This window comes from Myotis myotis, unplaced genomic scaffold, assembly GCF_014108235.1.
Source record: "Myotis myotis isolate mMyoMyo1 unplaced genomic scaffold, mMyoMyo1.p scaffold_m19_p_3, whole genome shotgun sequence".
Classification (NCBI taxonomy): Eukaryota; Metazoa; Chordata; class Mammalia; order Chiroptera; family Vespertilionidae; genus Myotis; species Myotis myotis.
This window is the reverse complement of record NW_023416335.1, coordinates 86,390,571-86,403,574: the sequence shown is the minus strand read 5'-3', so window position 1 is coordinate 86,403,574 and position 13,004 is coordinate 86,390,571. Positions and strand designations below refer to the sequence as shown.

General features: G+C 41.0%; 1 protein-coding gene across 9 annotated transcripts in view; it reads left to right on the top strand.

Moving 5' to 3' along the window:
- CAB39L (calcium binding protein 39 like) overlaps nt 1–13,004 on the top strand; it is a 148,737-nt gene that overhangs the window by 119,792 nt on the left and 15,941 nt on the right. For all 9 annotated transcript variants that reach the window (XM_036299218.1, XM_036299215.1, XM_036299214.1 and 6 more), the window contains one exon: nt 8,823–8,966. In XM_036299218.1, coding sequence (XP_036155111.1) covers nt 8,823–8,966 — 144 coding nt within the window. The remainder of the gene's footprint in view (nt 1–8,822; nt 8,967–13,004) is intronic.

The window sequence follows — 13,004 nt, the reverse complement described above, 5'->3', positions numbered from 1 at the left end:
TAGTTTTGGTGGCAGCCCCAGTTCAGGAAGCAGAAGCTCAGAGCGCGGGGAGCACCAGGAATGCTGGGAATCGTAGTTCTGGTGGCAGATGGATCTCCTAGACCAGTGATGGCAAACCTGACATGCGTGTCATAGGTGACACGCGAACTCATTTTTGTGGTTGATTTTTCTTTGTTAAATGGCATTTAAATATTTAAAATAAATATCAAAAATATAAGTCTTCGTTTTACTATGGTTGCAAATATCGAAAAATTTCTATATGTGACACGGCACCAGAGTTAAGTTAGGGTTTTTCAAAATGCTGACACGCCGAGCTCAAAAGGTTCGCCATCCCTGTCCTAGACACTAGAGCAAAGTGAGCCTGGAGCAAGTTCCTGTTGCAGTGGGGGGTGGAGGGAAAGTAAAGGTGAGAGACATAAGTAAAATCAGAGTGTCTAGGAAAAATTATAGGGAAGATATCCTAAAACTTCCAGGAAATCTCCACCTATGGAGCAAAGAAAAAACAAATGCGTCTATTATTCTGTGAGCAGCAAACCGGGTTGGGGGTCTCAGACAATTCGCTCATATGATTGCAAAGACAGACAGAAACTCCCAGATTGGAGAGGGCTCCCCTGAGGGCTCCCAGATTGGAGAGGGTGCAGGTCGGGCTGAGGGACCTTCCCTCCCCCCCCCCCCCCCCCCCCGTGCATGAATCTTCATGCACCAGGCCCCTAGAACCTATATAAGTAAAAACAGGTTAACTAATTTGTCAAATTTTTAACATATGCATTTGGAAAACCTACTTTATTATATAATAGACTTTCAGCTTTAATGGACATCCACACACCTGAATTAGTCTATTATGTCAAGGTTTTACTGTATTCAAAAGAATGTTTTTGACAGATAATATTTGGTTGTTTTTTGTCAAGCAATTTGTATGATGTTTGAACTTACTAAATATCATTCATTTTATTTTTATATGTTTGGGATGACATTCATAGAACAATGCAGGTGTTTCTAAATATCGTATAGTTTTAAGCTTAAGCCATAAATTAAATGTTTTGTACCATATTTTTGTAAATTCACTTTAACCGTGATTTTGCATTGGCCATGACCTGCTTTCCCCTGTATTTGTGCCCTCATGTTCCAGCTTCCACCATGCAGGAGAGGTCAGTGTATTGTTTTCTGCCAGTCACTCAGCACTCTTTATTGAGTTTCCCTTTGAGTGGAAACCCATACAAGGTGATCCCTGTAGGAAAGATACCATGCTGCGTTCCTTGCTGGAGCTTGCTGTGATGTGACTGAGCTCTAGGCAAAGGCAGTAACATCAATGCTGGGCTCTCCAGTCGTTAACGCAGTTGAAGATAAAGATGCATCCTTTTGCCACAGCCATGTACCTGAAGAACAGAATTGCTTATTTGTGAAGGGCTCCACAAGGACAGCCAAAGCACAGTTGTCCATGTTTACAAGAGGTAGTCTCCCTGGGAGGGAAGTGGAAATTGAAACAGTAAACAGAGGTGACAGTGGTCTGAAGGGCCAGAATACAGGAAATTGCTTATAAATTTTCAAATCTTTCCTCTTTTCAGTGGGAATCTGTCAGATATTGGACCAAAGTAGAGACATTGTTACAAACTAAGGTGACAACTAAATTTAGGGGTCAAAAAAGCTGCGGGTCATAGACTTTAGAATTATCCCTGTTCCATTTCAGCAGTGACAAGAACTTGTGACAGAAATTTTTCCCTAGCTAGGTAGGGTCTTAGGCAAAGTTATAAAATTGGCAGTTTTTTCAAACATCCCCCTTCTGGTTTTCCTTTCCTACTATCCTATCATCTTCTTCTACCCTGTACCTATTGTCTCATTCTCTTCTCAAGATATCTTCAGCCCCACCTTATCCTGTTCCCTTGTTAATATTTGAAAAGTGGTTAGAGCAGAGCCTAGCTCATAGATATATTTGTTCAATAAAATAAAAAGAAATTTTAAAAGTAAACTAGAGGCCTGATGCACGAAATTCATGCACGGGGAGTGGGGGTGTCCCTCAGCCCAGCCTGCACCCTCTCACAATCCAGGACCCCTTGCTGTTAACCGCCTGCCTGCTCACTCCGTAGCGCTTGGCTCACCACTCATTAGCACTGCCGCGGAGGCGGGAGAGGCTCCCACCACTGCTGCTGCGCTCGCCAGCTGTGAGCACGACTTTTAGCTGAGTGGCTTTCCCACTCTAGGTGGCAGTTCCTGCATTGAGCGTCTGCCCCCTGGTGGTCAGTGCACGTCATAGCGATCAGTCGTTCTGGTTGTTCCATTGTAATGGTTGTTGAGCTTTTATATAGAGAGATATTCATCATTATCCCTAGAGTTTAATCTCTGTAAGGTGTTGATCAGTTCTAAATAAGTAATTGGGACTAGGATGTGAATTAGACTTATTCCTACCAGGATGCATTTGCATTTAAAAATAGAAGCCTGTTAATACAGTGGATGTGTGATTGGTATGTTATGTCATACAAATTTGGTGTGTAGCAAAGGGAAGGGAGGAAGATTCATTCCTCACTGCTGTTTGCTGTCACCCAGCTCTCCACTTCCCAGCCTCCCTCTTCACATGGTTCTCCAGGTAGAGACCTCTGCAGTGTTCCCAGTGACACCAGCAAGAAGCAGCAGAGTTTGTACCTGGTATTAAAACACCCCCTTTTTCAAACTGATTATGTTTCCTATTCATTTACAGATACCTCAGCTGACTCATAAGACCTCTTTCTTACTATTTATTAATTCATGCAGACATACTACATCGGTTGCTATTCCTGCCTAAAATTCTTTACAATTGAGTGTCTTGAAAGTATTTGATTAAGAATATGGTAAAACCAAGCACTGGTTGAACAGGAGAGAGAGAGAGAGAGAGAGAGAGAGAGAGAGAGAGAGAGAGAGAGAGAGAGAGAGAGAGAGAAATGAAACTAGTAAAAGGCAGATAAAGCATATCTGAGAATGCAGAAATTGTTTAAAAGGTTACCGAAGAGTTGGCTTTTTTGAATGCCACATTATAGGCAGAGACTTGCTAAGATGGTTTTGTATCACTCTATTCAAGGAAAGAGCTCACTAAATATTGTTTATTGTTTTCGTCAACAGAAAAACATTGTTTTGAAGAGCTCTGCTAGCGTGCTGTTGGTTTTTCCTTTTGGAAATTAGATGTGTGGGTAGCAGCAGTATGTTCTATTTTAACATAACCTTGTTTATGTCTCTGGATTATGTAATATTTTATATATAGATGTTTTATAATTATAGGAAACAAAAGGTTAAATCATTACAATAGTCTACTTACAGTATTCTTCAAGTAATGAATTGTATTAAAGCTAGGTGTTTTGGGGAAGGGCAATGTATGAAAGCAGCTCCCCAATGCTAGAAGGAACCGACATGCCAAAACATGAGGCCAAGTCCAGTTTGTCAGTTATAAAAGCGAGCTTAAAGGAAGCAGCATTCTGCAGTAGCAACACAACGATTCTGAGCCCTCCACCCCCACCCCTCACCCCCGCCAGACTCTGTATGTTATGAGAGCAGTGAGAATGCATGGATGAGCAAAGAGATCAGGTGCCAGAGGCTTCAGTGCAGCGTGAGGTAAGAGAAACAGGGAGAGTGTCTCTCCCTAGAGAGGGAATTGATATGAATTGTGATCAGCCCAGAGCTCTGGTTCCTGTTCCAGAGCCTCCCAGGGAAGGGGAGGGATTAGGGTCCATCATCACCCAGATGTCAGGACAGCGGTTAGCTTTAAGATGGGGTCACTTATGTTCCTCACACTAGGCTATTTTCTGATTCCAAAGTAGTGCTACCTGCTGCCTTTTGTTAATCATATTCTAAATTTTCCTGAACTATTTTGGGGAACTTAGTTTCCTAGTGTCAATAAAAAGTAATTAACAGAGAAATTCCTTTCACTCATGTGACAGAGTTTAGAAATTTATTTCTTGTCTTCTTCAGGGCCTGACATTTAATTACTAGCTAGAAAGATTATAATTCAAAAGAACCTTGGTGGAATTTGGGAGGGGTTTGGACTCTGGTCAATTTAATTAAAACCCTAAGTTAAGAAACACATTCATTATATCTACTTGATGTGCATGGTTTTACTATATAGTACGAAGCCTGTAAAATAAAATTTAAGGAAGTAAAAATAGAACTTTTTCCATGAAGTGCAGTATTTTGTCATTGTCAGTATTAATTAAAATAGATTAACACTTACTGGCTAAAAGATTTAGTGTTATTCACCAAGTGATTTAACACAATTGTTTCAGAAAAGTAGTCAAATTATATTAGCAAAGGTTGGACATCCCCATGTAATAAAAACTGAAGTGACTTAATCTGAATAACTCACAAACGTCAGCAATGTTTATTGAATGTGTGTGTGCACATTTTAAGGGTTAGTTTATTTTTTAAATGAAATTGTTGCTAAAAGTCCTTTTCATATGTATATGTGTGTGTGATGTATATGTATTTTAACATGTGGTATAGATTATATTTGATTATATATTTTATAGAAATACATTTTTAGATATATATCTATATACAAGATATATCTATATAGATATAGATAGGCCTGTAAAAAGCAGTGTGTGTGTAGTGTGTGTGTGTGTGTGTGTGTGTGTATACACAAACATATATATACATGTTTTATAAAGATATATATTATATATATATATATATATATATATATATATATATATACACACACACACACACACACATACATGTATATAACTTAGAAGCCTCTTATCAGCTCTACAACCCAGAAGTGGTTGGGTTTCTTTGTTTTGTTTTTTTGAACATCTGGGAGCCATCTCACTGTCACCAGGGGAGTTTAACCTTGGTGCTTCTCTCTAACCCAGGGGTCCTCAAACTACGGCCCACGGGCCACATGCAAATACAAATATTGTATTTGTTCCTGTTTTGTTTTTTTTACTTCAAAGTAAGATATGTGCAGTGTGCATAGGAATTTGTTCATAGTTTTTTTTAAACTATAGTCTGGCCCTCCAACGGTCAGAGGGACAGTGAACTGGCCCCCTGTTTAAAAAGTTTGAGGACCCCTGCTCTAACCTATAAACATTTCTTGTTAGAGAGGTAAGAAAGGTTTTTTATGCTTGTTATTTGTTGGATAAAGGCAATTAGCTTAAACAAAGAACTACCCTAATGGTCAGGTGAATTTAGAGTGAACTATGGAAAGGTGCACAGCAAGTAACGCTGGCAAGTCCTCTTTCCGGGGGCAGATTACCTTTTCTGTTGAGGATATATGTATGTAATGATTGTAGCTCCTTGGCTGTGTAAATAAATGTGGTTTTATCTGTCTTTTTCATAGATTACCTACAGTGTTGTGCTTTGACTATGCTTATCTCTCTATATATAAAAGGCTAACATGCAAAATGTCCCCTTAGGAGTTCGACCGGGAGATCGGAAGTTCGATCACTCGCTATGACTTGCACTGACCACCAGGGGGTGGCACAGACCGAAGGAAGGCCCCGGCCAGCAGCCGGCAGCCAGGGAAGGAAGGCCCTGGCTGGCAGCTGGCAGCTGTAAGGAAGGGCCTGGCCAGCAGCGGAAGGCCCTATTTGGCCCTGATCGCCAGCCAGGCCTAGGGACCCTACCTGTGCACAAATTTCATGTACCAGGCCTTGTTCAATAATAAAACTGCTTTCCTTCTACATTTTGTTGGGAAGATTCTGTGGTAATAGCACCTTATTTCCCCAACACTATCCACATTCATCACACAAGCTGTGAAGGGTACAAACACAAACAAGATTTGATGCATGCCCTGTGGAACTTATATTCTAAAGAGACTCACAAGTAACTCTGTACTGCAAGGCAGTGTGAGTACTGCTGGGGAAAAACAAAGAGCATAGAGGCAGTAGAGGAGATTCAGCCTGGGAGAAAGTCAAACTCACAGAAACATAGGGTAGAATGGTGGTTACCATGGGCTGGGGCTAAGGAAAATGGGGAGAAATTGATCAACAGGTATAAAATTTTAGCTATAGATAAATAAGGTTTGGGAATCTAATGTGGTGACTATAGTTAACAGTACTGAATTGTATACTTGAAAGTTGTTGAGAGTAGATATTAAGCATTCTCACCACACACACATACACACACACACACACACAGATAACTGAGGTGGTGAATGTGTTAACGTGATTGTGGTAAATATTTCACAATGTATATGTATATGAAATCATTATAATGTACACTTTAAGTGTGTACAGTTTTCTCAATTATATATAAACTAGAGGACTGTTGTACAAAATTCGTGCATGGGTAGGTTCCCTAGGCCTGGCTGGTGATCAGGGCTAATCACCCTCTGGCTGCCAGCCCAGGCCTTCCTTCGTTCTGTGCCGCCCCCTGGTGGTCAGCGCATGTCATAGCGAGTGATCATACTCCCGGTCTCCTGCTCAAACTTCTGAGGGGACACTTTGCATATTAGCCTTTTATATATAGATAAAGCTGGGGTGGGGAGATAGAGCAAGGAGTATAAGGCCACAGACCCAGGAATAAGGAAGACTAAGTGAGGGAGCGGAGGAGAGGAAGCAGCAGAAATGACTTCAGATCACAAAAGGCTTTGAGTGCCATCCATAGGAAGCTAGACATTTGTTTGTTTATCCATCCACTTTATAAGTGGAATTAGTAACATGAATAGGTCTGATCTTCGGGAAGATTTGTTTGACATAATGTACAGAATGGATTGGATTGACTGAAGACTGCAGAGGAGACCATTTACGTGCTGTTGTAGTCGTCAGATGAAAGGCAGTGAGGGTTTGGATGAGGGTACTGGCAGTAAAAATTGAATGAAAGATCTTTGAGGCCCTTAGAAACAGAATATTGGAAGATCTTGGATGTAGATTTTATGTGAGGAGCAAGGGAAAGAAAGGAGCTGGGGAAGATTTCAGCACTCTGCCCTAAGGCACTGGAAGATACGATGTCATTAACAAAGAGAAAAGAGGAAAGAGACATTGAGTGTGATAGGCCAGGCAGCTGGGGTTGCCTGGTGGACAGTTAGAATGTGTGCATGGAGTTTAGGAAAGAAACTGAAACTAGAAATGTAGATTTGAGAGACACCTTCCCAGATGTTATAGTTGAAGCCATTGACTTAGATGAGACTGTTGGGAAATAAAAGCTAAGTGATTCAAATATATAGCTTGGAATGAATGAATGAATGAATGAATGAATGAATGAGAAAAAACAAGTATACAACTTGGAAAATTCCTGCATATGTGGTGCGGAAGGAAGGCGAGTCAGTAATAGAGGCAGCAAAGGAATACGCTGCAAGGGGTAAGAAACCAGTAGAATGAAATGGCCTTGAAATCAAAAGCAAAGAAAGTTTCCGGAAGAGTGTTCAGTTCGCTTTAGATGCTGCATAGAAAGACTAAGGAAGATGAAGATCAATGATTTACATTCTTGCCATTCCATATGTATATGACTAACTGGTAACCACCTGACACGCAACTATGGTCATCATTTTCTGTTTAACAAACGTTACTTTTGTGCACTAAAATTACTTCAAGATGTGTACTTCTCATTTGTTAAATAGACAAAAGATGCATCGCAGGCAAAGTGGTTGTTCCCCGGCTGCCAAACACACAACGTACGCACACACCCCTACATACACACCTCTACATATACACCTGGGGTTATGTTGCTAGACTGTATTATAAGACAGACAGTTTCATGTGCTTTCTCCTTCCATCCAGAACTTAAACAACTATGCAATGTATTACTATCCTGGGACATCCAGAAAAATTCCAGTAAATAGGAGATTTGGAAAATAAATATATCACATATAAAATTACGTTAAGGGTACACTTCAACTGCCTGGTTGCCAAAGCTTTAGGATTGCTACCACTACAGTGAGAATACAAGTTTATGAGATGGAGCAGCAGCACATTAAGTTGTGCTGTTAGAGTCTCTTCAACTGTTCCCACTTTTGGTATTTTTATTTTATTTTGAAGTGTCTTAGTCTGTTCTGGCTGCTATAACAAAATACTGTAGACTGGGTGGCTTAAATAAGAAATATTTATTTCTTGTAGTTCTGGAGGCTGGAAAGTCCAAGATTAAGATGCCAGCAGTGAGAGAGCTCTCTGGGGTCCCTTTCATAAGAGCACCAGTCCCATTCATGATGTTTTTACCCTCATGTCCTAACCTCTTAAAGACCCCTCCTCCTAATACCATCACGTTGGAGGTTAGAATTTCAACATGTAGATTTTGGAGCATTCAGTTCATAACATGGAGTAATGCTGCATTTGGGAACTATTAATTTGTCACCAGAAAATGTTTTGCTTTACTTTTTTATAAAAACGTGCTGCACATGTTAAACTTCATTTGGAGTCAGAATCAGTGATTTTTTTGCTGGTTATATATCAGGGTTTGTAATAAAAATTTGGGGGAACATGTAAATCACTTTACATAACCTATTTTTTTCCCCAGTAAGCTACTAGAGGACATTAATTTAGGTAATGGGGGTATAATTGTAGTCAATTTTGTTATTCTTATCCTACCTCAAGGTAACGTAAGCAATGGAAATAATAAATTAGTTTCTCTCCAGCTCTTGATTAGAGCTACAGAGTGAGCTTTTTAAAGCTGCATCAATGATTGGCTTAAAAATAGATTCAGAAATGCATTAAGTATGGACTTTAACAAAACTGTAAAAAGCTTAAAATAACTACTGCTTTCATGCCGTGCTTTAAGATGTGCTTAAGGACTCTCCGTTTTTTTCATGTCAACATTCTAAACTCACATTTATATTTTGTTTTTCAGTGGGAAGCAGTGAGGTGTATTTTGAGTAAGATGGCTCTCAGATTATAGCATTGATATTTTGTTTTATTTGTTTATAGCTGCTGGGCGAACTGATCCTGGATAGACACAACTTTGCCATTATGACAAAGTACATCAGCAAGCCAGAGAACCTCAAACTGATGATGAACCTCCTTCGAGATAAAAGTCCCAATATTCAATTTGAAGCCTTTCATGTCTTTAAGGTAAAGTGTAAGCTACAGAAATAAAGTGGGCATTTGTTTTCCAGTTTCAAGTGGCAAACTCCCTATTTTTTATTCTCTTTTATACTTGAGAAAAAATTAAATAGGCAGTCTTTTGTTTTGCATGACTTGGGTGAAATTTTAGAGTTATATTAATGAATGCCCGTTTCTTTCTAAAAGGTTTCTAACTAATCCATATCTCTAAATATTTTCTTTTTTTTTTATTAAGAAAATAGGTAGATACTGTTTCCTAAAAGTTACTAAAATAATCAGTGACTGAGCTAGAATGCAAATCCTGAGTGTGAGAATTTGAATGCTTTGCTTTCTGCCTTAAGCAGAAATGAAGCAATGAAGAAATACTTGCATACTACTCACTTTTTTTACTTATTCATAAATATTTTTGTAAATGCATTTTCCTATGAAAGAAAGCTACCCCCGGTTATACCTGCTATCTCTTCCTATTAATTATAAATTAATTATAAAATTAATTATAAAATTAATTATAAAATTAATTATAAATTAATTTTGGGTTTAAATTGCTCTAGTGACTTTTTGGATAATGAAGATCTGGTGGCTGAAAGATGGATTAAAACTTTTTTTTACCTCTCAGAGCAACAATTAAATCCTGTATAATAAAGGATTTTTCATCTCTTCCTATTTTCTTTGCTTTTTTCATTAGCATCCTATATAATAAAACCCTAATATGCAAATCGACCAAATGGTGAAATGACCAGCAGAACAGCTGGTTGCTATGATGCGCACTGACCACCAAGGGACGACTGGAAGCGGCGTTGGGGGCCAGGGCCAGCCAGTGGGCAGTGCCAGGCTGCCGGCCAAGGCGGGTGCCAGCAGGGGCGCCCTGATCGCCACGCCCACCTGTCGTCCCACAGAGCAGCACTGATCGCTGGCCAGGCCTAGGGACCCTGCCCAAATATTGGGAACAGTCTCTTAGATTTAAAAATTAAAACCTGGCAAGGCTACTCTAACACTGAAAAAACAGGATGATGCAGTGATGACATACATGGACTCTGGCTTGCATATTTTGTGGTCACTACTGATTCTGACACTTATAACTGTGTGACAAAGCCAATTATTTAACTTCTCTCTGCTTCAGTTTTTCCACCCATAAGATGGGGAAAATGGTACTGCTGCCTCAGAAGGATCATGTTATGTACTACTTTTTATAATCAGGGCAAAAAAATGTAGCTGCCCATACAACAGCAAGATGCCTTTCACCTGTATGAAAGTATGGTCACTGGTGCATACAGCGTCCTAGATTGTGAGAGAGATGTCTGACTGCTGGTTTAGGCCTGTGGAGATTGGGTCTAAACCGGCAGTCGGACATCCCCCAAGGGCACAAGCTGGCCTGAGGGCCCCCCCCCCCCCGCACAAGTGCATGAATTTTGTGTCCTGGGCCTCTAATAAGTAATAAAATGGCCTCCTAGAAACTTTAGACAATAGATTTTTATAGATTATGGTTAATGAGAAAAATCTAATCTGTAATCCCATACTCCTAACTATTGTAAAGATTTTAGTAAATTTTATTTTCCTGTGCACATATTTGAAGGTTTTTTTTTCTACAACTGTATTCACATTGTATACAAAATTCATATCCTGATTTTATCACTGAATGCCATAACATCAGTAAACATTAATTCATTACCATTATATGTCATTTTTAGAGCTAGTAGTTTTATTGGTATCATAGTTTATCATTGGGTATATTTATTTTAGTTTACTTAAATATTTCTACAGGCTAGGTGGGCTTTTTTTAATCTTTATAATGTATGTTCATTAATTGAATTTATCAGTCTATACATGGACACATGGCCGTTTATAAGATACTAGAGGCCTGGTGCAAAAAATTCGTACATAGGTAGGGTCCCTAGGCCTGGCCAGCAATCAGGGCTGATCTATGGGGTGACCAGTGGGGCAATCGGGGGAACCCCCGGCTGGCACCCACCTTGGCTGGCCTGGCGCCGCCCACTCGCTGGCCCTGCCCCCCACTGCCACCGCTGGACAGGGCCTGCAGGCTGGGGGCACCGCTCCTGCATTGAGCATCTGCCCCCTGATGGTCAGTGCATATCATAGCAACCGGTCGTTCTGCCAGTCATTCCACCATTCAGTCGATTTGCATATTAGGCTTTTATTATACAGGATTTAATTGTTGCTCTGAGTGGTAAAAAAAAGTTTTAATCCATCTTTCAGCCACCAGATCTTCATTGTCCAAAAAGTCACTAGAGCAATTTAAACCCAAAATTAATTTATAAATTCCATTCAATTACATTCAAAATTCCAACAGGAATTTTCCTGGAACTTAACAAGCTAATTCAAATTATTAGCTTTGTTATTTTTGTGTGTTTTGGGGTTTTTTTGTTACTTTTGTGTGTGTGTGTGTGTTTTTGTTACTGTTGTTTGCTTTTTAAAAATTTATCTTTATTGTTGAAAGTATTACAGATGTCCCCTTTCCACCTCCCCCCCCCCTCATTGACCCCTTTCACAAGTAATGGCTTAGGATTATCGATGGTAATTTTGAAGAACAGATAGCGGAATCCTCCCTACCAGATTTTAAACTTATTATGCCCAGTCAAAATGGCAGAGTAGGAAAATGCTATGCTTGCCTCCTCCCGTGACCACATCAAAATTACAACTAAACTACAGAACAACCTTCATTGAGAACCACCTGAAATGTAGCGGAACAGAAATCCCATAACTAAGGGTATAAAAAAGAAGCCACATTGAGCCCGACCAGTGTGGCTCAGTGGTTGAACATGAACCCATGAACTAGGACAGTGGTCAGCAAACTGCGGCTCGGAAAACTGCGGCTCCCGAGCCACATGTGGCTCTTTGGCCCCTTGAGTGTGGCTCTTCCACAAAATACCGATTTCTGCACATAGGCCATGAAGTTTCAACCGCACTGTACATGCGCCCGCACATGGTATTTTGTGGAAGAGCCACACTCAAGGGGCCAAAGAGCCACATGTGGCTCGCCAGCCGCAGTTTGCCGACCATGGAACTAGGAAGTTTGATTCCTGGTCAGGGCACATGCCTGGGTTGCGGGCTCGATCCCTAGTGGGGGGTGTGCAGGAGGCAGCTGATCAATGGTTTTTCCTTCATCATTGATCTTTCTATATCTCTCTCCCTCTCCCTCTCTGAAATCAATAAAAATATATTAAAAAAGAAGCCACATTGAGACAAGTAGGAGGGGCCTTCGCACAGAATGGGTTGGTCCCAAACCCGTATGTGGCAGTTTTCTCAGTGTGAAAGGTCCCAGGCCCACATCATGCTTCCTAGCCCAGGGTTCCAGTGCAGGGAAGAGAGGTCCCTATAAATTCTAGCCGTGAAAACCAACAGGGACTGAGGCTGAGAAGATTCAATCTGGAGGGCTGCTGGAGTCATAGGCATTCCTTTTAAAGGGCCTGTGCATGGACTTACTCGCTGATGAACTCGACAGCTCTGAGCTCCAGTGCTGGGATTGTGGCTGAAAAAGCACCAGGACATTCTAAAGGAACTTAATTATCTGGCTCAGGGTGAGGACTGGAGAGGCGGCTTTCTTTCAGACAGATGTGCTGGCAGAGGCCATTGGTCCTTTGTTGAGCCCTCTCCCACCTAGCCTGCAGGCTCAGGCTGAAACCAAGTCTGAGTCTCCATCAACCCGGCTAAAACCATTTGCCCAGCCCTGGTGATTCTCCCACCCACCCAGCTTGCTGGCCTACCTAGGCCACTTCCAGTGGCTTTTCCATACAAACAGCCTGTTATGGCTCATGCTTCGTACTTTACTAAATTCTCTCAAAGGTTCACAAACCTCAAGTAAGCAGTATATGGCCTCATTGTGCCCATACTTCTTACTAAGCAGCCCCAAGCCTGGCACAAGCACCAGCCATCTGCAGATCATATTAAGTGGCCCTGGGCAGGGCACAGGCAGTGTACCTGACCCCCTCCTAAGAAACCCCAGAACAAGCACACCCAGGGGCCAGCTTCAGACCACACAGAGCACCACCCAACCATCTCCACAAACAACACACCTAAAGGGTGGATTCA